Source organism: Carcharodon carcharias, chromosome 19 (genome assembly GCF_017639515.1).
Source record: "Carcharodon carcharias isolate sCarCar2 chromosome 19, sCarCar2.pri, whole genome shotgun sequence".
Taxonomy (NCBI): domain Eukaryota; kingdom Metazoa; phylum Chordata; class Chondrichthyes; order Lamniformes; family Lamnidae; genus Carcharodon; species Carcharodon carcharias.
Window position 1 is genome coordinate 40,763,744 of NC_054485.1, and position 27,898 is coordinate 40,791,641.

General features: G+C 43.5%; 1 protein-coding gene across 1 annotated transcript in view; it reads right to left on the reverse strand.

Annotated features, from left to right (window-relative positions):
• Positions 1-27,898, reverse strand: part of csmd2 (CUB and Sushi multiple domains 2) — a 736,338-nt gene that overhangs the window by 182,498 nt on the left and 525,942 nt on the right. The window contains exons 36-39 of the mRNA XM_041212915.1: positions 18,685-18,894; positions 8,978-9,166; positions 7,056-7,233; positions 5,213-5,358 (exon numbers count right to left, since the gene is read on the reverse strand). Coding sequence (XP_041068849.1) covers positions 5,213-5,358; positions 7,056-7,233; positions 8,978-9,166; positions 18,685-18,894 — 723 coding nt within the window. The remainder of the gene's footprint in view (positions 1-5,212; positions 5,359-7,055; positions 7,234-8,977; positions 9,167-18,684; positions 18,895-27,898) is intronic.

The window sequence follows — 27,898 nt, forward strand, 5'->3', positions numbered from 1 at the left end:
ATTTTTAAGATAAATGTTTAAAAAAATTCCCTGACATGTCCCCTCATGTGACTGTCACATGAGTTGGGATATGTCCATCATTTTAACTCCAACGTTTGTTAAATATTTAAAAACCCTCATGAAACCTCATCCCGCCCGTGGATGAGGTTTCATGCCTTTTCTTAAGCCCGCCAGGGCTCCCGGCCTGCCCACCCAAGCTAAGGTTGGACGGGCAGCCCTGTCAATTACCTAAGTGGTTTTTTAAATGGCCCTAATAGGCCGTTGACAGGTCAGCGGGTGCACAGCTGACATGGCTGCGCCCCCGCTGACCTGAAAATGGAAATGATGCGGGGTGACGTCGGGAGTTCCGTCTGATGTCATCCCGCATCATTTTACACGTCGGCGAGCGGAGCCCGCCCCCCCACTCGCCGACCTAAAGATCCTGCACATATCACTGTTTCTTCACTGTCATTGGGTCAAAATCCTGGAACTTACTTCCTAACAGCAATGTGGGTGTACCTACACTACAAGGACTGCAGAAGTTCAAGAGGGTGGCCCACTACCTTCTTCTCAAGGGCAAATAGGGATGAGCAATAAATGTTGGCCTCACCAGCAACACCCATTTCCCATGAATGAGTAAAAAAAAACATCTCTGCATCAGATTTTGCAAGCCAGTCTCAATCTCTTCAATTTTGCGTATAAGAAACTCGGCCTGACCTTGAATGTTGCCAAAACGCAACTCAGATATCAATTCACTCCTGGTAAGCCAAATATTCCACCTGCTACATATGTTGAAGGAGAAACTCCGGAATATGTTCAGCACTTCCCATCCCTTGACAACCACCTTTCACCGCCATCGATGAAGAGAGCTAACACCAGATTAGGTGTGTCAGCTCAGCCTTCTACAAACTACAAAAGTGAGTATTTGACAATAAAGACTTCCGCAAGTCAAAATCCCTAGTGCACAGAGCAGCTGTTGTCATGACACTGTATTGCAGTGAGACCTGGACTGTGTATCAGCAACACATAAGTGTGCCAGAGAAATTACATCACCAAGCCTCTGCTGCATTCTCCAGGTTTACTGGGAGGACAGTCGAACAAACACTAGTGTCCTTTTTGAAGCCAGCTCCACAAGCATTCAGGTAAAACTCCTGTTAACTTTAATGGAATGGACACTGTGTCCGGATAGCCGAAAGGTATCTCTCCCCTGTCAGCTCTTGTTTTCTTAACTCTCAAATGGTGGGGGGGAGAACAAAGAAAATACTTCAAAGATATTCTGAAACTCTCTTTGAAGTGCAGCAGCATAGGCATTAATTTGTGAGAGCAGCTTGCTGCCCATCTTTCAAAATGGCGATGACTTGTACATCAAGCTACATGATGCTTTGAGTCACAACACCTTGCTGACGAGGCAGAGCAGTGACAGAGAAGGTAAGGAAGCAAATGCTGTACTTTGGATCCCCCACTACCTTGTGCGACATCCTGCCCCAGGTGCTCAAAGACCTGTGGGTCAAGAATCGGCCATTCAGTCACATGAAGACTCATGGCAGAAACTTGCAACCCTGAGTAGACATAATCTCAAACTGAGGGATAGCCATAATGATGCTTCAAAAGTACTTGTTCCTCTCCGCAGATGCTGCCAGACCTGCTGAGTATTTCCAGGTATTTTTATCTTTGCTTCAAAAGTATCTTATTGGCTGTAAAGCACTTTGGGATTTCCTGTGGTTGTGAAAGGTGCTATATAAATTCAGATCTTTGCTTTGGAAGCTTAGATGTGAAACTCTTGTTCATTAAGCTACAAGCTGTGGGGAATATGTCAACTTACAATATGGAATGTGAATTTTTTTAAGTAGAACAGGTAACAACAGATACTTGCAAGAGGAGTTACTTTAGGATTGTGGCAATATATTGAGTAGGATGACTTCTGGACTGACTTTGAGAATGTTATTTTTTCTAATTTATATCAATGACTTGGATTCAAAAGCCCAAAGTAAACTGGTGAAATTTTCAGATGATACAAGACTAGGATCAATGGATTCAGTGGGACAGCTTCACCAATTAGAGAACAAATTGGGCAATACAGATAAGTGGGCAGAATAATAATGGATAAAATTTATACAGACAAATGTGGAATACTGCAAATAATAAAGAAAAATGGACAACACATGTACTGCAAGATTGTTGTTGCAATAACTAAGGATGAAGTTGAAAAGACCCAAGAGTTGAGTAGATTTGATTCTTAACTTGTAATACCGATGCAAAGCATCAATGAATAAGGCCAACAAAATGTTGAAATGTACAGAAACAATAGAAACAAGTCAGCAGAAATGTTCACAACACCTTACACTCTTCTCAGCCCACATCCTGAGCACTGTGTCCATTATTTGGCTACCTAGGCACAAGCAAGGCATTCAAGCTATGGAGGCCATGCAGATAACATTGACAAGATGGAGAGGTTTGAAGTATGAGCAAAGATGGAAGAAATTTGCACTCTTTGACCTCAAAAGCAAGACTAAGGGAATGGAAAAGGCAAGTCTTGAAAATTACACTAAGTTAAATGTTGAGTGGGGCAAGGGGCCAGTGATACAAATTAGCTAATGATAATTTCAGGAATTATTTCAGAAATTTATACTTTACATAGTGTAATCTGTACACGAAATTGACTCCAGGAGGTGAAAATGCTGAAAAAAATATTTTAAAATATTGAATGTTACAGTGGGAGAATTTTAGGGTCATTTTGCATAGATAAACTGAGATTGGTCAGATGAACATCGACACCCATATTTATCTTGTTATGTTGAGATCTTGTGTGACACAGCCCATTTCAGAAATCTAGGCTCTCAAAAGGGTTAAATCAAAAAATATGCCATAAAGATGTAAAAATAACTGTGTTGTCTTTGCTTAAAGGGCATGTGGGACATATTTGGCTGATGGATACTGTTCAGATAGCCCAGAATTAGAATACATGGAAGGGAAAGTTAACAGCGGAATTCCCAGGACCTCATGATAATTCCTTCATATCTCCCAGTGGTTAGCAATGCAACAGCATTGGAAAAGGCCTACATACTCTCTAATTGGGAAATAGTTCACAATTCTGGAGTGGGAGCAGTCATGAAACTTTATGGGGAAAAGAAACAAAAACATGAAGCAAGAAATAACCTAGTGAGAAACATTAATCTGCTCTCTTTGCCTGTACTTGCCAAACCCTCTACTATCACTCTTCCTTTGGGAAACTCTACCCCCTCAGCCATGTTTCCATGTCATCAAGACTAAATACCTTCCACTCAGCAATTTCAGCCACCACTATCACTACAACTGAAACTTGGCTGCCTCTGAAATCTTCATTCATACCTTTGTTGCCTGCAGGCATAACCATTCCAACCCTCCACAATGGCCTCCTGAGCACCACCTTACATAAACACATGCAGAACGCTGTCAACTACATCTTATCCTGTTCTAAGGTCTGCTCATCCATGATGCAGATAATTGCCAACACCCAAAGGCTGATCGCTCCTTAGTGCATTTGTTTTAAGTTTGTCAGTCTCATCTCCAAACACCTCTTTGGACTTCCCTCTACTTCTGATATTCATTCAGCCCTGTGTGCCAGTGCATGCTTTCCACTATTCTAACTCAGATTCTCTTTGCACCCTCTTCTCCTGCTGTTGTACCATCACAATAGCAACTTCTGGCATCTTATCCTCACTTTCTGAAACTCCCCCTGAAAGTCAGCACCTTGACACATTCAACGATGAAAGGTGCCCTAAAAACTTTCCTCTTTCAAAGCAGTTTGGCTGTTTTCCTAAATGCTCTTTCCGATTCCAGCTCAGAACCAACCCAAAATTGTAGGACACCTTTGGGACAATTTACGACTGTAAAGCTGCTAGTGAAATGTAAATTCTGGCATTACAACAGTGAGTAAACATCAACAGGACTTCATCGGATATAAAGCGGTTTGGTACACCCTGAGAACAGTGGCATATACATGCAGATCTTGTCTTTCTCTTATTTTTAAAAAAACTAGTTTTTATTGAGGATTCCAAATGAAATGAGCTTGGACGGTTTCAATCCATTTTCAGTGGCGATAAGCAAAACTGGTCATCACGCTATGTTAATCAGGTATCCTGGTCACGACATAGAAGTGAAGTAATAAATGGAAATGTCACATTAATTCAATGTGTGCGTGCTGAAGTTTGAGAGCAATGGGAATTAAGGCCACACTCTTATCACTCACCTGGGTCAGAATGAAATTCCGAAGGGAAGTTAAAAAGTCAGTTGAGTTACAACATTTTTTGTTTCTCCTCCAAAAGATTTAGCATTTCTCTGAGGCAACACCACTGGGAGATGCTTTTGACTAAGTCTAGCTATAAGGTATTACTAATTGAACAGTCAATATCTCTCAGCTGGTACCATGCTAGTAACAGATTGCACAGTTGTACAAAGGATTCTGGCACTTCATCCGAAAAGAGAATATGTTTATCTACACCAAAGCTGCACTAAAATTTCAAATGAGGAACAGCTTAAAGGAGAATTTGGCTACCTTGGACACTTGATGTCCTGTTCTATCCATGGGCAATAGTGGTCAGTGGTCTTGCTCTGTAGCCCAGAACTCTCACAATGGTACAGTTCAGGCTTATGATGTGATCTAGATAAGCAAAGGCACAAAGTGCATAATACTGCTACCTGGGATGGTACCTCAACACAGCAGTGCAATAAATGCTCTCTCACACTGTCATTGGTAGAATATTAAAGTGATTCTGGCTTTATAGGTGAAAAAAAAATGACATCATCTAAAACTATTTCTGTGAGTGCTTGAAGAACACTTGGAACTGAAACCAGGTTCTAAAATAGGATTTTAAAACTGAAACCTTTTAAATGGTGTTTTGAAAAGTGCGAGTGACAACTTCAATAATATTTTTAACAAGTTTCATCATAATCATGCAAAAGTTACTGCACCTAGCAGTATTTTTTCATCATCTACATAGAGTACTGGGGTTTCTTTACCCATGTAATAAACTGAGACTTTCACAATCACTCTCTGCACATGCAGTCCCATTGAGACTTGGACAGAAACAAAGGGACAAAGTGAAAAACGTAAGAGAAAATGAAAGGAAAGTGGACAGCGCTGTATAGGTAGAACTGATAGCTTTGGAGGATAAAAATCCCCTATTATTACTATATAATATCACTTGAATCTGTAATATTGAGAACAAATTGTAAAGAATGTATACGCACTGACCATAAAAGTTTAAAACAAATAGACCTCCATTCGCCATATCACTGTGGAACTTGCAAAGAATCTGATTTGAAGAACTGTATGTGGATTCTTTAGTTGAGCTTCCACTGAACACCCCCAGCTGGGGTGCACTTTGCTGAGCTCCATCCCTGAAAGAAGATAATTAAATGTCAAATGGATTTGAGGAAATAGTTAATGAAACATAAGGAGGATGACATTTCTTTTGTTAAGTCTTACCAAATAATCAGCATTAGTACAAGATGAGTTATCGTGTTTTGACCCAGCGCCAACTTTCTGATTAGGAGGAATTTTACTTCAATGATTTTTTTTCCAGACACTAATAATGGCATTAGAGCCCAAACTCACCCATCCTCTTTTGGTAAATCCAGCCTATCTTTCTGCCTTCTCACAATATCCCTCAATTCTTTCAGGATTGTATCTGTCACTTGAACCCATTTGTGCTGACCACTTCACTATTCAGTCCTCATGCCACAACAACAATTTGCATTTATGTTGCGCCTTTTTGTCTTAAATTCACAGGAGTATTATCAAACAAAATTTGACGCCCAGCCCTCTTTGCTCAAAGAGGTAGGTTTCACATAAGTGTCTTAAGGGAGGAACGAGAGTTATAGAGGTAGAGAGGTTTAAAGAGAGAACAGAAGAGCTTTCAGACTTGGTAGCTGAAGGCAGGGCCACCACTGAGACAGAAAGACAAAAATCAGAAGATTTACCTCAGCCTGTTCCCATATATATTTTGTATTTTCATGCAGGTCATCATAATTTTCAAAATGGAGAAAAGGACTTACACATTGATGTGATCCTGAGATAATTAACCCATTGACTAAAAAGGTTCAGGGGAAACACTGGATCAGTACGCTGAATTTTATGATATCTATGCTTCATGATAAACTCTGCTGCTTTCCCCTTCTCCCAATGTACACTTCCAATGGTTAACTGAAGTGAGAAGGTTCTTATTAAATCTCTGAGGTTACCTTTAGTTCAGTTCATAATGAACAAATTGTGCCCTTGCTCCAAGTTCACAGTGGTGGACAACTCCCACTGAGGCCACGTGGGTCATACTAAATTAAATGACTTGGGCGGCATTCACACCTTACACCATTCCCCTTGGTAATAGCTTTAAACTATATCCAGAAGAGAACCAAAAACAGAAAATGTTGTAAAAACTCAACAGGTCAAGTAGCTTCCGTGAAGAAGGTAGAGTTAATGTTTCAAAGTGACTGCCTCTTGTCAAAACAGACAAACAGCTGTTAAAGAGGAGCACAACCAGGGAAAAGGGGGACCACAGAGATGAAGGGCATGAGATGATTAAATGACAGAAATGAAAATGGTGTGACAAAAATGGCAAAAATGAAATAAATTATCAACATAAAATATGTATTAGAGAACCAGATGATGTGTAAATGGCTCCAGGAAATCAGCAAAAGAGGGAGAGAAACATGGAAAATCTGGAAATATGGAAAAAAAAACTCCTATATGGTTGGATGCATTTGGAATGGGAAAATAATTGGCTGATGCTTGGAACAAAGAATCGCCTATTGTTTCATGGCCAGTTAGGTGATCTGCACATCTGGCATCATCTGCCTTTTCCTTTCATCACACTCCTGGGCCACTGGAGCCTTTTTTGCTTCAAAGCACCTGCAGTTGTTTTCCTTTGTGTTTCCAGCATACTAATGTCCCACTGCAACTTGACCAATATCCTCAGCTGCTGCGTTGCCATCCCAACCAATGTGAATTTGCAACGTACTTAGAAACCAGAAATTAGTGTGGATGACACACTGTGAAACGTGCAACAAGAGTTGGCTCCTGACTGAATAGAAATTCATACCATATAGTAATGAAGTCATTGCCAGGTTCAGTTTGCAGCAGAGTTAAGTTAACATAAATTCCATAGCCTACAGGCACTGTCACTAGCCACGTGCAATCCTGCGAGTTTGGATATTCATTTGGATAGCCAGGAGAGTAGATTGTGCCATTGTAAGTGGTGATATTACCGCCACAGGGAACTGAAAACAGAAAAAAAGCAGCTCTCTTTAGGGCAACAAATGAGCATCAAACTGGTTAGTAAAAATAACTGTTTTAATTGTTCTAAGAAGCAAACCACATATGTTTTGTATGCATTTCTGACAGCCAACTAGGAAATGTTTTTAAATAGATGCACATACTACTGTCAGCTTATCACTGTGATAAAAAGGCAGTAACAGAAACAATTAACTAATTACTATGTGCCAGGCAATTTGATTTTTGGCCATGAGTAACTTAGAATTAGTGTTGCATAGCTATCAAGTTGACATCAGTATTATCATCTAACAATTAAAACATGCACTACCTTCAAGTATCGTAAATGAAAATTGAATCTTTATAAGTTTTGGTAATATTCAAAAATACAGATTAGGCAAAATTATTTTAGAATAACTCAGATCTCAAAAGTAAATGTAAGCATGCATTCATACGGGAAGACAATAAAGATATTCTCATAAAATAATTTTTACGTTTCCCATTTTATTCAATCATCTCATAATCTTTAAAACATACATACAACAAGCAATAAATATTTAGACATTAAAATTGTATTTAAAAATATTATGTATATAGATTGTGCTGTGCTAAGTAAATACAAATATACATTGAATAGTCTTACAGATAATATATAAATTATATTGTGTGCAACTTTTTATGAAATAATTGCATTTATTATTCCATAAAAGGTAAGGTTAATTGCCAAAAACTCCTGGCATTAACACAGAGCATGTCAGTTGATGCCACATACCTTACTATTAGCTTTACCATTAGAATGTTTGAAGCATTTTATAAATAACCATTGATAGTGTCACAAAACTATAATAATTTTCATTATATTATTGTGGTTTATTGTAAAGTAGGTTTATGGGTGTGTGTGTAGATGGCATTGTCTGAGTGATTTAACTAAATTAGAGTCAGATAGGCTGCAAGCTTGAAATGATCAAAATAAGTTATGGGTAAAGGCATTTGAAATGCTAATAAGTAAACATGGATGAAGTCTGAGCATGGAGGATGTGAAGGAAAACTGCAATTTTAGCTAAGTGAAGGGGTTGTTTGGGTTTCAAAGGGATTTTTACAACTAACAAGATAAATAGGGCAAGGTTATTATGTTTATTTTTCCCAAATGGTACTGACCATACTGGCAACATGAAAGATTTTTATATTATGGGAGAAGTTCCAAAGGAATGCAGTATAATGGAATTTAGAGAGAAACATATATAAAGAAGGAAGGAAGGCAATGTTGCGGGGCCATGTAAGATCTAACAGAAGTGTGTGAAACAACCTTCAGGAAACCTCCAGCTATTTTTGCGAAAGTCTGCTGAGTCCAGTAACTAAAGTTGGAGAAAAGCCTTTGGAATTCCACTGTTGAGTGGGTGCTGTAGTAAATGTGCTGGCTTGCTATTTAAATTAAAAATTTATTTTGAACTGTTGCCTTAAAGTGTATAGTTAGGAGTAAGACTAATTAGGAATTTTGGGATTTGTTATAGTATTAAGTACTGTAATCTTATATATGCACTTAGAATATTTTCTTTTGTTAATAAATGTTTTAATTTTTTTTTAAAATCTCAAAAGAGTGTTAGTAGACTCGTTACTTCTCAATTCAGTTATCGAATCTTCTTGTAATAAATACAAATTGCAAAACCATTGTGAAAGCATGGCCAAGTTTCCCTTGTGGATTTGGTCCACCTGCCACATCATAACAATAGTAATAAAAAGGATGAGTCATACCTTCACATCTTGGTATAGGGTGATCCCAGTTTCTGTCAACTCCGTGCTGACAGATTAGAACAGGGTGACCAATAAGGTGATAGCCTGGCAAGCACTCAAAGGAAATTGATTGCCCGACATTGTAACCAGATTCTGTGACAATGCCATTGGCAAACGGTTGTGGATCAGGGCATTCATGCAACTCGTATGCTGAAAGGAAGGTAGTGAACGTTAACTGTATATTTCTATGAAGTTTTTATTATTCCAAGATATTTTTCATATTGTCTAACAGTTGAGCATTATGGAGCTGAAATGAATTAAGAGTAAATAATCAGGCTTAACAATCTTCAAAATAACATATAAGCATTTGTTTACTGGTAACAATGCCATTTCCAAATCACAAAAGACTACAAATCAAGATTGCATGTAATGAAAGGAAGAATGTGAATAACTGTTTGCAAATAACTTAAATTGCACATTTCTTAGTGTAACGCTGTGGGTGGATTCTTGTGCCCTCCCCTGTGACAGGTTTGGTGGTAGGGAGCATTTAATCAGGTGGGAGAGTGGCAGGTGGGGACTCTACCATGTTCCCGCTTCCACTCCGATAACCTCCAAGGCACGAAGACCCATGGACAGCCATCCCATCCTGCCGTCAATTGAGGCTGGTAAATAGGCAATTAATGTCTATTTAAGGGTCTTAGCCCACCACTGCTGATGTTAACCCAGTGGCAGGTAGCAGGCTTGTCATGCAGGGATCACAACAAGCAAACTCTTGTCTGCCTGCAGGCTCCTGGGTGGTGGGGAGTGAGGTGGAGGAGGTGGTGGGGTTGGGTTCCCTCATTCAAAGGTACACAGAGCCTGATTGAGAGACCTGGCATAAGGAAGGGCAGGGTCTCACTGAATGCCAACCCCCTGCCCTCGCTGCAACCCCTCCACCCTCCACCCCCCTCACCCAGCCTCCCTTGTGTCACCCCTCCCAATGTCACTGACCTCTGTCTAGGATCCAGTAATGATTCTAGACCTTGGGTGGGTGTTGTACCAGCAGCAGCCACTGCCCCACCAGTGGCACTGCCATTACATAGAGCAGCTAGCCTCTGACTCCCCAGCAAATCTCTGTCCCAAAGGCCCTTGATCCTAGGGGAAGGCCTGCCACTGCCTGTCAAGCCTGAGGTAGAAGATGGCCAGGATCTTACTGAGCAGTGAAGTAGACTCAAAGGGCCATATAACCCATTCCTGCTCCTATTTCCTATGTGCTTATTAATTTAGATCGGTAAGAGTGCAGTCCTGTGGGCGAATGCTGCAAGTGTGCACACTATTCATCCACTACTAGGTGGTCAATTTAGTTCAGTACATGCAAAATAAAAGGAAAAATGATGCCTGGCTCATACAGCTCTTATGGAGCTTGTTAAGGAGGATCATACATATTTATACATATCAGAACCTACTCCAACCAGGAAATGTTCTTTAATGAGAAAAGATAATATGCAGATCAGCTCATCAAAAGGGCCCAGAAATCGTCTACCAATTCTCCCAAGAGTAACTGCCATGTTCTCTCTTGTACATTTCTGGGGGAAAAAAAGTTGGCTCATCTTTTCACCCCAAGAATTAATTTAATTTTCAAATTTTCTCTTCTGAAAGTCTGCATGGAATAACTGCAGGTTGATTCTGGATGATTGATATTATGCAAACATAGAAGTGAGTGAACATAGCCAGAGGCATTTAGGAAGACCATCTGAATTCAAGAACATACAATCCCTTCAGCAGGTTCATTGGTTTCCAGCATATAGTAAGTACACTTTTGCTTTCCAGTCTCACTGTCAGCCCTGCACTAAATGTGCTACCATCGAACATTACCAGCATGCGCATTCGCAGTTTTGCCTCTCAACATAAAAGGATGGCAACAATATAAAATTATTTGATGCTAGGACAGAAATGAAATCCTTCATCAGCTTACAATGGTTCCTGTTTAAATTGAATCACAGGGAAAATAAAGCTGTTTCTATGAGCCCAGAATGCAGTATCTTATTTTGCATTTCTCTTTCCCCTTCTAGCTCTGGGCAGAATTTTCCATGCCCGCTGGCTTCGGGCACGATTGGTGGCGTGAGCGGACAATAGGGCGCAATCGGTTTTACGACAGCGGGAAACCAGCTCACAACCATCTACTCAGCCCACCAATAGCAGGTCGCATTTCCTGCCGTCGGACGTCGGAAACCTCATTTTCATGCATCGGCATATCATTATCAGGCCAGCCTGCTGGAATCATCCCCTCCCCCCAATGGATTTTCCATCCATGTCGATGGAAAGCACACTAAGGTGACGTGCACTTGGCGGCCTGCAGTTTGAGGGGAACTCAGAGCTGAGTACACAGTAATGTTGTGCAGCAGTCGCCAGGGTCATCTGTTGGACTTAAAGCTTGACGGGCACTGGGGGGGGGTGGTTGAGGTTAAGGGCAGCCCTGCCATGGAGGCGACTTGTGGAGGGACAGGGGCCAAGGGGCTATTGACTATAGCGCACAAGCATTCTGGGTCGGGGGGGGAGCGGGGTGGGTATGGTGGGCAAGGGAAGTGGCCACGAATTAGGTAAACATGTATAAAGTGACCATTCCTCTGCAGCTCAGACAGTTTAGGCACAGCCACATTGCTAAGATTGGAGTTGGGCTTCTAGCTCATCTACCCACTCAAGCAATGCAGAGGCATCAAAGTGCCACCAAGTGCTCCACCCAGCACTGACCCACCCAGCACAGACTGCAAAGTCATAAGCATTTTAATGGATGGCAGAACAGTTGGATGACTGCATACGTTGTACAATCTCCTCACTAAAGCCTGCCATGGAGCAGTCACTGCTGGAGGCACTCACAGCCCCTTGCAATGTCAGCTTCCTGGTTTGGACTAGTCTCCCCATGGTTCAACCTAACAGTGCAGCCTTGCAGTGTAGGTTAGGAGAATGCCTGTGTTTGAGCTGAGAGCACAGCATGCAGTTCCATGGGTAAATCTGGCGCCAATCAGTCGGGTGGACTGGGGAGGAAGTGGTGGGGTTTTGGGCAGTCCTGCAGCGCACTAATCCCTGGCCACGCAGGTGGTGACCAGCACTCTCCAGGAATCATTAAGGGGCCTTCACACTTAACCAGGACAAGTTCTTAGTACACCCATGCTAACCACATGTCTCTTTCATCCTGCAGGAGGAGTGGATCAGGACCATGGAGCCTGGTGAACGGACTGTCTGCCTGATGGCCTACAGAGTGCGAAGACGACGGAGGAGAGAGAGCACCTGAGGCTCCTGGCTGTGCAGAGGCAGGAGGAGCAACCTCAGGAAGAAGGCCGCCCAAGAGCCACAGTGAGCAGTCACATGCTGGTGCCTAGCGACACCCAGACTTATAGATGCCGTCTTTCATTCCTGCAGATGACCGAGAACCAGTGTCGCTGAAGACTCCCATATCTAGGGAACTGGTCGGTCACATCTACCAGCTACTGCAGGATTTGGTATTATGGGGGCAGGGAGGGCATCCACTGCCAGTGACCGCGAAAGTGACTGCAGGGGCTCAATTTCTATGTCAGTGGCTCCTTTCAGGGCTCCACTGGTGACCTCTGTGAGATCTCACAAGCCTCTACCCACAAATGCAACCAGGAGGTCACGGATCCCATCTTTGTGAGGGCACACGACTTTGTGCATTTCGCCCGGGACCAGGGCAGCCAGAATGCAGGAGCAATTGTATTAGCCCAGATCTCAGGTTTCCCACAGGTACAGGGTGCGATCGACTGCACTCATGTGGCGCTCAGATCTCCATCGCAGCACATGGTGGACTACATCAACCACAAGGGGTCCCATTCGCTATCACATTGTAGAGATGCAGCCATGAAACCTTAGAAACATCTGATCCCTTGTTCCCCTTCAGCAACTGAGCCCTTCAGGAGCACAGCATCAGTGGTCACAGATGCTGAAGGGATGGGAGCCAGCCCGTCCTTAAAGGTGCTGAGAGCACACAGAGAGAATGAGAACACTCTGTGGCACCCACCCATTACATTCTGACAGCAATGACTAGCATCACCTAGGTGCAGGCATCAGTAATGTCTCCAGGGAGTGAGAAGCCAGATCATCATTTTGGTCTGAAGGCTGCACAAAGCACAGGGAAGAGGCCCTGGACTGAGACACCTGCCTTTATCTTGTGCAGAAAGGTTACACATCTGAGTGACTGTCATGAACGTATTAATATTATTGGAAATTATTTTTCTTTTAAAATAGAGTTTATGCTGTGGGCGTTTCTTAATTGGATCAAAGCCAGGTAGTCTGGGTGCAATGATGTGTACTAGTTTTGAGATGTAAGCAAGGAAGAGTGCATTTGCATTTATTTGAATAGAGCATTCAAGAAGATGAAATCTGGCACTCAGCTAGCAGAGGCCAAGCAATATGTTTACATTACTAATAAAATTAGTACTATGAAGGGGGTTTTATTGTTACAAGAGGTGGAGTTCAAAGAAGCTGGCGATACAATGAGAATTTACATTTAATGAGCTGTGTTGGGTATAACAGACAGCAGTTTTGCATGTGCAGGGCAGAGGCAAAGTAAGGTTAAAGCAGCTGTAAGCCTACAACTGTCTCTACAGGAACAAAGTGAAAGGAACATAATTTTGAATTCCTAAGGTGAAAATGCTTTGCCTGGTGTCTCGTTACGTCTATGGGTTGCTGTTGACTTAATGGAGATTAGTTTGAGAATTTGATAAAAGTTATGATAGTAATAATTTGTAGCCATGCATGTGCGTTTAATGTGTTGTGATATGATAAAACGTTTAATTTAGTTAAATATAAAAACCTCTCGCGAACTGATGGTCTGATTCCTGAACTTAGAGCTGCATCTCAAACATTTCACTTAAAATATAGGTGATGGCAGTTGTTTAAAGTTTCCTTCTGGGATTTTTAAAAATCTCAGCTTTACCAACTGCTGTGTCATAGCACTACCCATCAGAACTAGGCAGGGAGAAATTTTTGGGAATTTATTGACAATATTGAACAGTATGTACAAGTGATTAACATCCATGCCTAGCCTGTGCAACTAATTCTCCTTAACTTTCCTAAGCTTGCTGCTATGTCCTGGTGCTCCCTGGACATCCACAGTGGAGATGGAGGCAGCCAGCTGACTGTGATGCCTGTCTGTGATGGACTTGGCAGATGTCCTCTGGAGGGACAAAACCTAGAGGGCCTGAGCCTGCTTTCGGGGTCCTGCTGTGTGGCAGTGACACTTTCCTCAGCCTGTGGAGCTGGAGCTGCTGAAGTCACAGGAAGATGGTAGCCAGATGGGCTGGACGCTCTCAAAGTCACCTGGATGGATGGACCTGGAGCCTGCTGATCCTCCATCTATGGGTGCCCGGGGTCCCTTGGCTGATTCCTTGAGGAGCAGGAGTAGCTTGAGTGAGATCGAGCTGTCCGGCATCCCTCTCGCACATACTGCTGGAGGCCAACTATGGCATCAGCGATGAAGTTGAGCCTATGCAGCAGTGTAGAAGCAAAGTCCTGATCCAAGGTCCATGGTGGCTGCCATCCTACCAGTGTTGATCTCAGTGCATTGGCATGCCGGCATTATTGCCTCAGATTAAAGCGGATGGTCTCCTCCATTGTGCCTTGCAATCTGAGGAGTGCAGCAGACATTCCTTTCTGATGTTCTCAAGCTTTCTTTTGCAGCTCCAGCAACTATGACATGGCTGAGACCAGACGCTCGTCATCTGACTCACTCAGCAATTTTCTAGCCTCCAGCAGTCCTCTGAGTCACTCAGGGAGGCCTCTGCCACCACCTGATGTGGATCAAACAGTGCAATATACTCACCAGGTTGTGATCCTGAGGCTATTCTAAAGATAGGTCCTACCGAGGTGTGTGTCTCTGCGCTGGTGGAGGGTGTGGGTGAGTGCTGTGATGGGACTTCAAGGAGGGTGCCTCCAGATTCCTCTTCAGAGGTTTCTTCAGGGCTTGATTGGAGGCCCTGGGTAATGGACTCTGTTGGCTGTTTCCCAGATATGCCTGCAAAAGCAAGTGGCCTGTGAAACAGGATATGTCACTCAAAGCACAGTTGTCTGGTGTATGTTGTACTGCTGGATCTTCACTTGGTAGAGCACTGCCGACCTCATCGTCAGCCCAGGACCAGTCCAGATCATCGCTGGCCAGCTGGATGGCTCTGTTTTCAAAGTCCACGAGGACCTTGATTTCAGGCATTCCACCACCTCTCCCTCTTGTTGTATGCCAGCTTGTCCTGCATGAATAGAGATGGAGCAAGTGTAAGCAGGATGCCTGCTAGGCCAGATGATAAGTATGCCTGGCCTGTGTGGGAGGTGAGTGGTCCCATTGGCGAGATGAGCACAATGATGGTGAGTGTGAGAGAGTGAATGGTGACGTCCCTTGAACTTGCAGTGAGTGAGATCACTGTGGATATGCAATGGGTTTGTAAGTGTGAGAGTTGAGAGTGATGGGAAGAGTGACTTATGCTGGTGGAATGGAAGAGATCATTCATCCTCTTGTGGCACTGGGTGGCTGTCCTTTTTTGAAGGGCGTTGGCACTGACAACCGCTGCCACCACCTCCCAAGTTGGGCTAGTGCTCTTGCTGCTCATCCTGTGGCCAGCGGGGGTAGAGACATCCACTGCATCCAAAAGGTGCCTGAGGGATGCGTCACTGAACCTGGGGACTGCAGTCTTTTTCAGTTTCAGGGCCATGTCTTCTGTGCAGCGGTGATGGTCTGGAAGCACTGAGATGTGAGCTTGCAGCTGAACTTTAAATATGGCGCCCAGCATGATCCAGCAGCAGGGTGATGGGCAGGAGGGTGAATGAGAGCCTGCTCACCATGGAAACAGTGTGTTTCCCAAGAGTGCATAAATAACGTGGCAGGTTTGGGACGATACAGCGTGAAAACCCGCCATCGCTCCCGCACTTAGTGCAAATCTGGGAAAATTCCGCCCTCTTTCTCAGAGGAACTGATAAGAACCGAAAAAAATCTCACCGATTCCAAGCAGCTAAAAATTCTCACTTTCTACTTGCAGCATGCCTCAAAGATTGGCCTTCACCATTTTCTTGTCCCTTCCTCCCACTTGCTCTTTTTCCAATCTCCTTAGTATTTAAGTGAACTATTCACTTTATTTGCACTGAGGTTAATGGGTTAAGTGTAATGTTATGTCGAGGTTTATTTAAATAGTTGAATAAGGCTACATTCATTTTCATTTTCTCCCATTTCTGCTGTGCTGCTGAAGCCATTGACTCAAGTAGGGAAATGGTCCCATGAGCCCCAGTAGTCCTCAGACATTTTGGCAAGCATTTCTTCAAGACCACATGACAAATGTTGTTAGATTACTAGACTGTGAGTAGTTCCAGAACTCAGTCCAATCCCATCATTAATTGGTATCACACTCCAATTTCTTGGCTCGATTTTAGCCGAATAGCTCAGTACTGTATCCTGATCATTGAAGCATTCAATTATCTAAGGTGTTAATACAGAAATCCTGGTCACAATGAAGTGCATGCTCTAGTTTAAGTGAGAGCACCTGTTACTAACTGGGGAAAGGTTGGGGCATTATTGTTAAGTGCATATTAAAACCGGTTTCCACCTGTGTGGGGGAAGGAAAAGGGAGCCTGTGTTTGCTGGGTTTTGTAAATAAACCTGTGTTAAGAAAAGACTGGCTTCAGATTTCTCCTTTACTTAGTGAATGAACAGTGAATTGTAACATAGGCAGCCGGTTGACAAGTTTTATTTTTTAAGACAGTTCCTTTCTATCTTGACCACAACAGAAGTCTAGTCGTATGTTTAAAGAGCAATTTACGAGATACAAAGTGTATACGAACCTAAGCTTCCTCTTACAGTTTGTCACTAGCTTGGAATTTCTGCATTTACTTTTCTCTCATATCACCAGGGTGTTGGCAGGTTCTGCTTTAAACAGAGTTTACAAAACTTTTCATCAACAGTGAAATGCCGGCTCCATTAAATACTCAGTTACTGCCTGTGATAAGCTCCTTTAGCTTTTGTTGAGGAAAATCCAAACCTTTGTGCATTTTTTCAGGGGAAACAAAATCTGATGATGGACAGGAGACTTGCTGGTTTAAGAATTTTTTTGACTAAGCTGTGTAAATACATTTATAACATTATATGATTTCCAGATAATTTATTTCCCCCTTGAAAAAGGCCTTTGTCAGGCAATAAGTGCAGAATCCAGGCAGCCACCAGGCACTAAAACGGTTAAGATGCCTACTAGTTTAGGTCAATCCTCAGATGTTTTAACAGATATAAAAACAGTCCCTGTGAGGTTTGAGGGTGTACTGTAGTTTATTATTATGTAACAATAAAAACAATACAAACACACATATATACTTTCCCCAGACTCTGTGTCTAGTGAAGTTTATAAATCAGACAGCAGTGTCTCTAGTAGATTAGAATTCAGCTCACAAGCAAAACAAAATTGTGTTGGAAAACTTGTGTGTGACAGCCAATATGACAGGTATTCCCTGTGTGTTGAATATCCCATTTGTGCCCACAAAGACTTACAATGAAAGCCACTTTACGAAGTCTCAGGGGCCAGTTGAATTAACTGACGTTAATGAGATATTTTACTTCCCATCACCTAAATATGTTACCACCATCCCTCCCTATTACTGTGGATATCCTATGTGCTTTCTTTTAAAAAAAATGAGATCTCATTTGCAGTGGGCCTGAAGAATAAGAAGTATTCCCAGGCGAATGTTATAGAATAGATGCTAGATGAAGTAACCAGTAATCAACTATAAGTTATCTTTCAATAAAATTGCTATAATCATCTCGCACTCATTATTGCCTCCGGTGTGAATGCCATTAATTGTCAGATCTACCAGGAGATATTAGCATTTAAAATAAATGTAGAATAAAAGTAGCAAGATATGTATAAACTGATATATCTGTTTAATCAAATTCAAGTAGCAAATATGAACTGTTCTCATATTTTATGTCAAATGAATTCTTTGACTGGGTTGCTACCTTACAATTGTTAGTTATCAAACTATCGTTTCATATTTTGAGACCCAACAACAACAAAATTAAGAAGAAAAACGAGTGTGGCGGAAAGAACATGCCATGACCCGAGCTAATAATACGCAATCAGACATCCCACGTGACAACAAATGTCTACGTTTCACAAAGTCTGCCGATCCCAAATCAGCCTAATCAGCCATCTTCTGACTCATTGAGACATTGTCACTTGAACAATGTCACAATAAGATGTCTGGGATTTTTTTAGTTAACAATGTTAAAAATTGGTGCCTTTAAAAATCCATAAATCTTTGTTCTCTGGTTTTTTTCATGTTACTGCAGCCACTCTATTATGTGCTTGGAACACTTCTTACCAAATGCTAGTCTCTGCGTACATCTTTAAGGAATATACAGGCAATGTTATTAAGTGTACAATTAATGTAGTTTCTGATCATTATCAATGAGACAAAAATATAATTGAATGTCCCTCAATCTGTGATAATGATGAATTTTTCTCTAATTTTCCTTATCCAAGTTTGCACAATATCTGGCTTTGTTGGAGGGCTATATGATTTAGCAATTAACTGCAATCAAGGAAGCTCCTTGATCAACTCACAACCCATCCAGACTTGCTACCTGGTGGAAACATTCAGTTAGGAATTAAAAAGTACATTGAATCAAACTCAGGTCTTGTATTCTCAGATGTACACTCCAATATTTCAATGATGTACTCACCTCCTGTCATCTTCAGACTGCTTACCTTGGTACGTAAGTCTAAAGCCTGGTTTGTTTTCCGAGTGGTCGCTGTGAAAGTATATGGTTGTCTCATGAGAGGTCGACATCAGTGGAGATGGAAGTTCCGCTCCACTGAACCTGCCAATCACCGAACTAGTGTCATGTGGCCCATTCCGAATTTCAATGAAATCATGGTTAGGTTCAGTGGAAAAGTTCAGAAATTCAATATAAGCCCCTAAAAACAACACACATCATAAGAAATCATCAGTTTCTTCCAGAGCTAAGTAGAGCGCTATTATAACTATTGAAATGCTATCCTTCTGAACAAACATGTATGACACATTGATGTACTTTTTATAATTGTACTCATGCAGTGAGGAATGCCAAGAATGGAAAATGGAATATTTTCTACTTTTCCGCACCCAGTATCAGCATCAATGATTCCAAGATCAAGTAAAACAGGATAGCTCCCCAATAATGTGTTTCAACCCCATCTTCAGAAAAGGCAACATTTTGATCCCCCACAATAGCTATTCAAAGGGCATCTCAGAGGACGATTAGCCTACAGGACTAATCCTCCAAGTTCACAGTCCTTGGAGCCTTGCCTACTGGCTTGCAATCCAGCAAGTTCACAGAATCACAGAATCTTTACAGTGCAGAAGGAGGCCATTCGGCCCATCGAGTCTGCACTGGCTCTCTGAATGAGCATTCTGCTAGTCCTATTCCCCTGCCTTATCCTTGTAACCTTGCACATTCTCTCTTTTCAGAATGCAATCCAACTCCCTTTTGAATACCTCGATCGAACTTGCCCCCTCAGGAACCTTTCCCTCAGGAAGTTTGGTCCAGACTTCAGAAAAACATTTTTCCTCACATCACTATTACTCCTTATGCCAATTATTTTGAAAGTTGCAGAGACCCATTCATTTTAAAGAATCAAACAACATGGGTAGCATGAAATGAAAACAGAAAATGCTGGAAATACTCAAAAGGTCTGGCAGCATCTGTGGATTGAGAAACAGGGTTAAAAAGCTGGATTCTATGGGGCATGTGGTCCCTAAACCTCCAGTTAAAAAGTCAGGGGAGAGCCCATCTACAATCCTGATGGCTTCTCTGCAGCAATTTAATACTGGGAGCAGCTTTAATTCCCTTAAGATAAGACTTCCCTGTCTCAGAAATAAGTCACGCTTTAGAGAGGAGCGGGCAATTGGATGGCCAACAGATCTGTAGTCCTAGCAGCATCAACGAAGAGGGATGGCAACAGCTTGCAGTTCCAGCACACCGAGGACACCAGTAAATCCATGGTCTGGGAGCTCAGCAAGGGGGGTGGGGGCTGGTTCAAGGGGAAGGGTTAAAAAGCGGAGGATGACATTGGCAGGGGTGTAGGGGTGATTCCAATGGACAAAAAGTATCCACAAAGGAGGTCCCTCACTTGCCTGACACCAGCCCACACAGCTAAAGTTGCTGGGCCTCCCACATGGTATAGGCTTGCCCTTGGCATGGGTAGAATACCAGCACTGCAGGATGAGGCCCTTAAGAGGTCATTACCGTGCTTCTTAAGGGCCTTATTAGGCCCAAGGGCGAGGGACTGCCTGACAGCTCTTTTGCTCCCTGTAAAATTTTGGACAGGCCAGTGGCGACTGTGTAGGTGGCGGGAAGGCCACTTGCTGGGGTTTACATGTCCCTTTGCCTTCAAACCTGTCAGTGGGGGAGCGTAAATTCCAGCTCAAAGTTTCAGATCAATGACTAGGATCTGTGGTATACTGCCTTTGTATCATGGGTAACATGCCCTATTTTCCCAAAAGACAAGGCTGGGAGACCAGGCTCCCTGCCTCTAGTACAAACTTGGAAGATAACTCCCTTTTCAAGTATTTGGACTTACATTCACTTTTATTTCATTCTTGGGCATCACAGGCAAGGCCAGTAATTGTTGCCCATCCCTAATTGCCTTTAAACTGAATAGCCTTCTAGACCAATTCAGAGGGCAGTTAAGAGTCAACCATATTGCTGTGGGCTTGGAGTCACATGTAGGCTAGACCAGATAAGGATAGCAGATTTCCATCCCCAAAGGACATTAGTGAACCAGATGAGCATTTACAACAATTGATGTTAGCTTCATGGTCACCAATACTGAGACTAGCTTTATAATTCCAGATTTATTAATTGAATTCAAGTTTGACCAGCTGCCATGGTAGGATTTGAAACCACGTCCCCAAAGCATTAGCCTAGGCCTCTAGTGACATTACCACTACGCCACTGTCTCCCTAGGAACATGGTGGAGAAGTCCCCAATAAGGTTTCAGATAAGACATTTCCAGCCACTGCAAAGAGCTTGGGCTAGAAGTAAGCTGGGTATTGGAGATTGAAAGGAGACATTTTATCTGTTTCTTTATGTGAGGATTTCAATCCAAGAATCTGGCATGAAATTCACATAAATGGCTCATTATTATACAACCAAAACTAAAAACTACCCAGAAGATTTCTGCACTCTCTATAGTTTATTCAACCACCTTTTACGGTGATGAATTATAGATAGGTCACAGTCTATCTTTTAGCTGGGAACAGTAAATTCATAAAGTGATCTAAAGAAATCAATTCCACTTTACTCAATGTAAGAAGCACATAATACAAACACCACAATAATCTCATACAGATTATTTCTTGATGAATGTGCAATAGTTAGATCATTGTTTTAATTTGGTCACCTGAATGGCAGCATTTACAAAGTACACACTGACCTGAAAGGCCACTTCTATCAGGATAATCAGTGAATGCATAAAAATCCAATAAAGTCTGCAAATGAAACTTAGTTTTACGTGATTACATGTCAAGGTGTGATATTAAAATGCTGTTTGCAAAATATTTTAGGTTTGCTATCCTGATTTACACTACCTGAATCTCTTGATTCAGTTGGGGCTTAGGAAGGAAAATGGAGTTGAGGCCACAATCAGATCAGCCATGATCTTATTGAAAGGCAGAGCAGGCTTGAGGGGATGAATGGCTTACTTCTGTTCCTAATTCGTATGTTCATATGTTTGATACAGCCTTGTAATTACTCCCTTCCTTTGCTGCATTGTCTAACCTAGTGAAATTTTTTAGCTAGGATTTTCTAAACCGAGGAAATAATAACTAAAACGGCACCAAAGGTTGGTCCCTTTGATTAAAACATCCACCTCAGCAGCCTACTGGAGATGCATTTGTCCAGTTATTGGATAAGAACAGGATTGGGTTAAGCCATGTTACTCTCTGCAGTAGAATAACCTGCTGACAGTTTTTAAGCACATGTATGAATAATAGCCATAAAACTGTTAGTTTATGTGGAACCATAACCAGAAAGAGCACAAGAGAAAAGTTGGAAGGATTTATCTTTAAAATCATTTTTTAATACTGTCTCTCTAGCAGCACTGATTATTTTTCATCTGATGAAACAGATCAATAACTAGAACACACTAGGGGGTACATTTGAACAAATAGAACATTTTAAACATGGCTTTGTAGAAATATAATTCTCGACAACACTTTGGAAATCGGTGGGACTTCAGGAAAAGAAACACTGCCAGGAACCTCTCTTTGATGAAAATTAAGTGTCTTACGGCAAACTGAAGAATCATCCATCTCTGTGAAAAACTGTTTGGTAAACCTTCCTTCATTGTTCACAAACACAGAACTGAATGTCATAAATTATATCAAAACACATCACCGCATTTCCTACCTGTGATGTTGCAATGAACACAATGCATGGCACTTTTCCTTTCCCCAACAAATAAAGGTTTGTCAAATACACAGCATCCGCAGTTTTTTTGTTTTTAACACTTTCCTAAAGGCTGTTTAATGCCTTATTGTTGTTGCTAAAAACATTTCTGTTCTCTTTACTAGCTGCTCCTCCACCATCTCCACCAATTGTTATTAGTAAGTCAGTATGACAGCTGAATTTTTAGGTTTGAATATATGGAGTTTTATTCCCCCTGTAAAACGTCACATGATACTTTGCTAAGCCAGTTTACAGATAAAAGAAGCAAACAGGTTTCAAATCAATGTGCAAGGGAGAGAGAGAAAAGACACAATGGTGAGCCACGTTTCCTGCCATCAGACATCAGGAACCTCACTGCAATACATCAGCATATCATTATAAGGCCAGAGTGCCGGAGTCGTCTCCCGCCTCCCCACACCTAACTGGGTCAACTGCCCATGTAGGTCCACATGTTTATACGCCGATGTACCTCACAACAGCATATAAAAGGTGTGCACTTGACAGGCTGCACTTTGAGGGGAACTCAAAGGTGAGTACACAGTAACGTTGCAGAGTGCTTGCCCGTTGTCGCCTGTTGGACTTCAAGGTTGAGGAGTGTTGGGGGGAGCTAGGGCTGTCCGATGGTTGAGGCAGCTTGGGGGGGCAAGGGCTGCCCTGTGGTTGAATGTAGCGCACAAGCACATGCAGGTTAGGGTTAGGGTTTGCGAGGGAAGCGGCCACGCATTAGGGATATCTTATTATAAAGTGATCATTCCTCTGCAACAGTTCAGGCACAGCCATTGATATGATTGGAGCCGGGCTTCAGCTTATCTGCCCACTCAAGCAATGCTGAAGCATCAAAGTATCACTATCACCAAGTTCTCCAGAGGTTCTCACCCCTCGGGCGCAGACTGCAAAGTAATGAACGTTTTAGTGGACTGCAAAATAGTTGAACTACTAAGCACATTGTACGATTTCCTTGCCAAAACTGGCCATGGAGCAGTCACTGGTCAAGGCACCCACAGCTCCTTGCAATGTCATCATCCCGATTTGGACCAGTCTCCCCCATGGTTCAAGCTAAAGGTGGTGCCTTGCAGTGCTGGTCGGGTGGAGTAGGGTGGAGGTAGGTGGGGTTTCGGGCAGCCATGCAGCGTACTCATCTCTGGCCATCCAAGTGATGGCCAGCAGTCTCTGGGATGTGTTAAGGGACCTTCATACTTAACCATGGCATTCTTGGTACACCTATGCTAACCCACACATCTCTCTCTTTCATCCTGCAGGAGCAGTACATCAGGAGCATGGAGCCTAGTGATCTAGCTGTATGCCTCATGGCATACAGAGAGTGAAGACGACAAAGAAGAGAGTGATGGAAGCACCTGACTGTGCAGAGGGAGGAGCAGCACCCTCAGGAAGTAAAGGTGGTTGGGGCTCCCGCACATGCTGCCGAAGAGCCACAGTGAGTTGTCGCTGGTCAGCGTCTGGCTAGACCCAGGGTCTATAGACAACGCCTTTCATTCCTGCAGATGACCGACAATCTGTGTCACCAAAGACTCCCATGTCTAGGCAACTGGTTGCTCACAGCTGCCAGCTACTGCAGAATTTGGTGCCACGGGGACATGGAGGGCATCCACTGCCAGTGGCCGTGTAAGTTACAGTGGCACTCAATTTCTATACCAGTGCTCCTTTCAGGGCTCCACAGGTGACCTCTGTGGGATGTCACAAGCCTCCACCCACAAATGCATCCATCAGGTCACGGATGCCACCTTCACAAGGGCACACAACTTTTGCATTTCACCCGGAACCAAGAGAGACAGGATGCAAGAGCGATAGGAATTTCTTGGATCTCAGGTTTCCCACAGTGCGATCAACTGCAGTCACCTGGTGCTCAGATCTCCCTAGCAACACGTGGTGAACTACGTCAGCCACAAGGGACTCCATTCACTGAATGTGCAGCTGGTGTCCAGCCACCAGAAATGCATCCTGCAGGTCTGTGCACGGTTTCCAGGGAGAGTGTATGACTCCTATATCCTCAGTTGGTCACAGATCCCTGACATCTTCCAGGGTCCACAGAAGCTGCAGGGATGGCTCCTCAGGGACAAGGGCTACCAGCAGAGCACGTGGCTGATGACACCCATGCGGCAGCCACAGACTGCAGCAGAGCAAAGGTGCAACGAGGTTCATGCTGGAACTCGCAGCTTGGAGGATCAAACTATTGGGATGCTGAAAATGAGGTTCCAGTGCCAGTACTGGTCTGGTGGAGCCCTGCAATACAGTCCACAGAGGGTGTCACACATCATTTTCGCCTGCTACGCCCTTTACAACCCGGCGCTGCAACGGGAAGAAGAGCTGGCTAAGGGAGAGATGGGGGAGCTGGAGGTCTCCTCAGATGAGGAGGACGCTGATGGGGATGAGGATGAGGAGGTCCTCAAAGGCAGTGACAGTGGGGATGAGGTCCTCACACTAGCCAGATGAGGCAGGTGTGCTCAGGAGGCCCTCATGGCTGCTAGATCTGTGAAGGATGATGACGCCATGCAGTGAGGAGACACCAATAGATCCTCACATTGCATCTATAAACGTTTGAGGCCAGTCTGGCTGATGGCAGCGCACATACCATTTGTGATAATGCTCCTGTCATGGAGACGCAGTGGAGGCCCTAATAGTCACTTGATTGCACTATAAGTGATTAACACCCATGCCTAGGCTGTGCAACTACATCTTCTTAACTTTCCTAACCCTGCCATTGCGTCTTGGTGCTCCCTGGACATCCATAGCAGAGGTGGAGGCAACCTGTCTATGATGACCTTGGTGGGCGCCCTCTGGAAGGCCAAGACCTGGAGGCCCCAGGCCTGCTTTCGGGGTCCTGCTGTGTGGCAGTGACATCCTGCTTGGCCTGTGGAGCAGAAGCTGCTGAGGTCACAGGAGGAGGGTATTTGAATGGGTTGGACACTCCTGAAGTCACCTGGATGGATCACCCCAGGGAGGTACACCTGCTGATCCTCTTTCCTATGGCTGCCTGAGGGCTCCAGGCTGACTCCTTGAGGAGAAGGGGTAACTGGAGTGAGATCGAGCTGCCCCATACCCCTCTCGCATACACAGTATTGGAGGCCAACTATGGCATCAGTGATGGAGTTGAGCCTGCACAGCAGTGCAGGATTGACGTCCTGGACTAAGGTCTCCATGGCGCCATCCTACTAGTGTTGACCTTGGTGTGTTGGCATGCTGGCACTGACACCTTAACCTGAAGTCGGATGGACTCCTCCATTGTGCCTTGCAATCTGAGGGGTGCAGCAGACATCCCTTCCTGATGTTCCTGTGCTTGCCTTTGCAGCTCCAGCAACTGGGACATGACTAAGTCCAGAAGCTCATCAGCTGACTCGGACTCGGCAAATGCTGGCTTCCAGCAGTTTTCCAAGTGCCGGACACCTGGGAAGTCCCTGCTGCCACCTGCTGTGGATTAGACAGTGCCATGTGCTTGCCAGATTGTCATCCTGAGGCTACTGTTAAGCTAGCTCCTACCGAGGTGTGTATCTCTGCACTGGTGGAAGGTGTGGGTGAGCGCTGTGACGGGACTTCAAGAAGGGTGGCTCCAGATTCCTCTTCTGAGGTTCCTTCAGGGCTTGATTGGAGGCCCTGGGTCATGGACTCTATTGGCTGTTTCCCAGGCACACTGTGGAAGCAAGGGGAGACAGTTAGTGCATGAGTGTGGCCTATGAAACAGGACACATCACTCACAGAATGGTTGTTTGATGAATGTTGTACTGCTGGACCCTCACTTGCTATAGCACCACTGACCTCACCATCAGCACAGGAATGGCCCAGATCATCGCTAACCAGCTGGATGGCTCTGTTTTCAAAGTCCATGAAATTTCTAGCATTCTTTTACTGGTTTGCGACCTCTCCCTCTTGTTGTGTGCCAGCTTGTCCTGCACGGATAGAGATGGAGTGTAAGCAGGATGCCTGCCAGACAGATGATAAGTATGCCTGGCATGTGTGGGTGGTGAGTGGTGTCATGTACGGGATGGGGACAATGAAGGTGTGTGTGAGAGAGCGAATGGTGATGTCCCTTGAACCGGCAGTGAGTGAGATCCCTGTGGATGTGTGATGGGATTGTAAGTGTGTGAGTTGAGAGTGATGAGAAGAGTGTATATTCCTGGCGGAACGGACGTCACCGCGCGTCATTCCGATCTTCAGTTCGGTGGGCGCGCACAGGAGTCAGTTGCGTGCCCACCGAACTGTCAAAGGTCCATTAAGGCCATTTAAAAACTAATTAAAAAAATTAACAGAGCTGCCCGTCCAACCTTAAGGTTGGCGGGCAGGCAAAGAGCCCAGGCAGCCTTTGCAGTTATCATGAAACCTCATCCACGGGCGGGATGAGGTTTCATGAAGGATTTGTAAATCAAATTATTTTTTTAATTAAAATTCATTGACATGTCCCAGCTCATGTGACACTGTCACATGAGGGGAGATGTCTTAATTTTTTTTTTCTTTATTTAATTTTTTCATAATGAAATTAAACTCCCTGAGGCATGGAGCTGGCATGTGCAAAACAGTGCAGGCCCCGACTCAGCCTCTTCCCACCCCCACCCGCACAGGGAATGCTCAGCTCTTCTGGGTGCATGTCACGCTGGGTGGGCCTTAATTGGCCCACACACATAAAATGGCAGCGTGCAGCCAATAGTGGGCGATCAGCTGCACGCCCAGTCCCGCTCAGCAGCACCCCCACCCTTCCCCACCCGATGGGGAGAAAATTCTCCTCACTATCACTGACAAAAGAGGACAAAGAGGATATCCATTGGAAGAGAGGGGGTGGTTAATGTGGAGTAGTTTGACAGACACTATTAACATGTAACACATCAGCTCGGATCATACATGGTGACGGTCAATTCGTAAGTTCAGGCTTCAATAAAAATGTACCTTTACAACATAAGAGATAATCTGAAGTCTACAATTTTCTACTGTAGCCAGTGCATTGAGGTACCATACTGAAATTTAACTTCTAACCATTCAGAATGTGGCTATTTTTATCTTTTCCAATAATATCTTGTCATCTCGTAGTTCTCATGTTCTCGTTTGGGTTTTTGCTCTCCAATAGTAATTTCTGAGTCGTAGAATTATGTAATTACACAATCAAGCAAGCATGCAACACTCAGAGAGGTAACAATAGTGGCATCCAAATTATTGCAAGGCACATTTAAAATGCTAACACTGTTCCAAATGGGGAAGGAAGGTTTTGCAACTAAGAAAATTAAGCTGAATTAATTTCCAGTTTCTGGGGACATAATCATTTGTGCATGATACGTGAATGTGTTTGGGGTGATTAATTCAGAGAAAATCCATAGGTTGCATATCAAATTAGATAAGTTGGATAAATGAACCCAGGTGTGGCAGATGCCCATACAATTACAGTTAGGAAACTCAGACAATGTTTATATCATCTAAGGCACCAGGTCAAAAGAGAGAGACAGGAAGATCACTGATTAATTGACAGAAGTGCATAACTAGTGTGAGGTGTC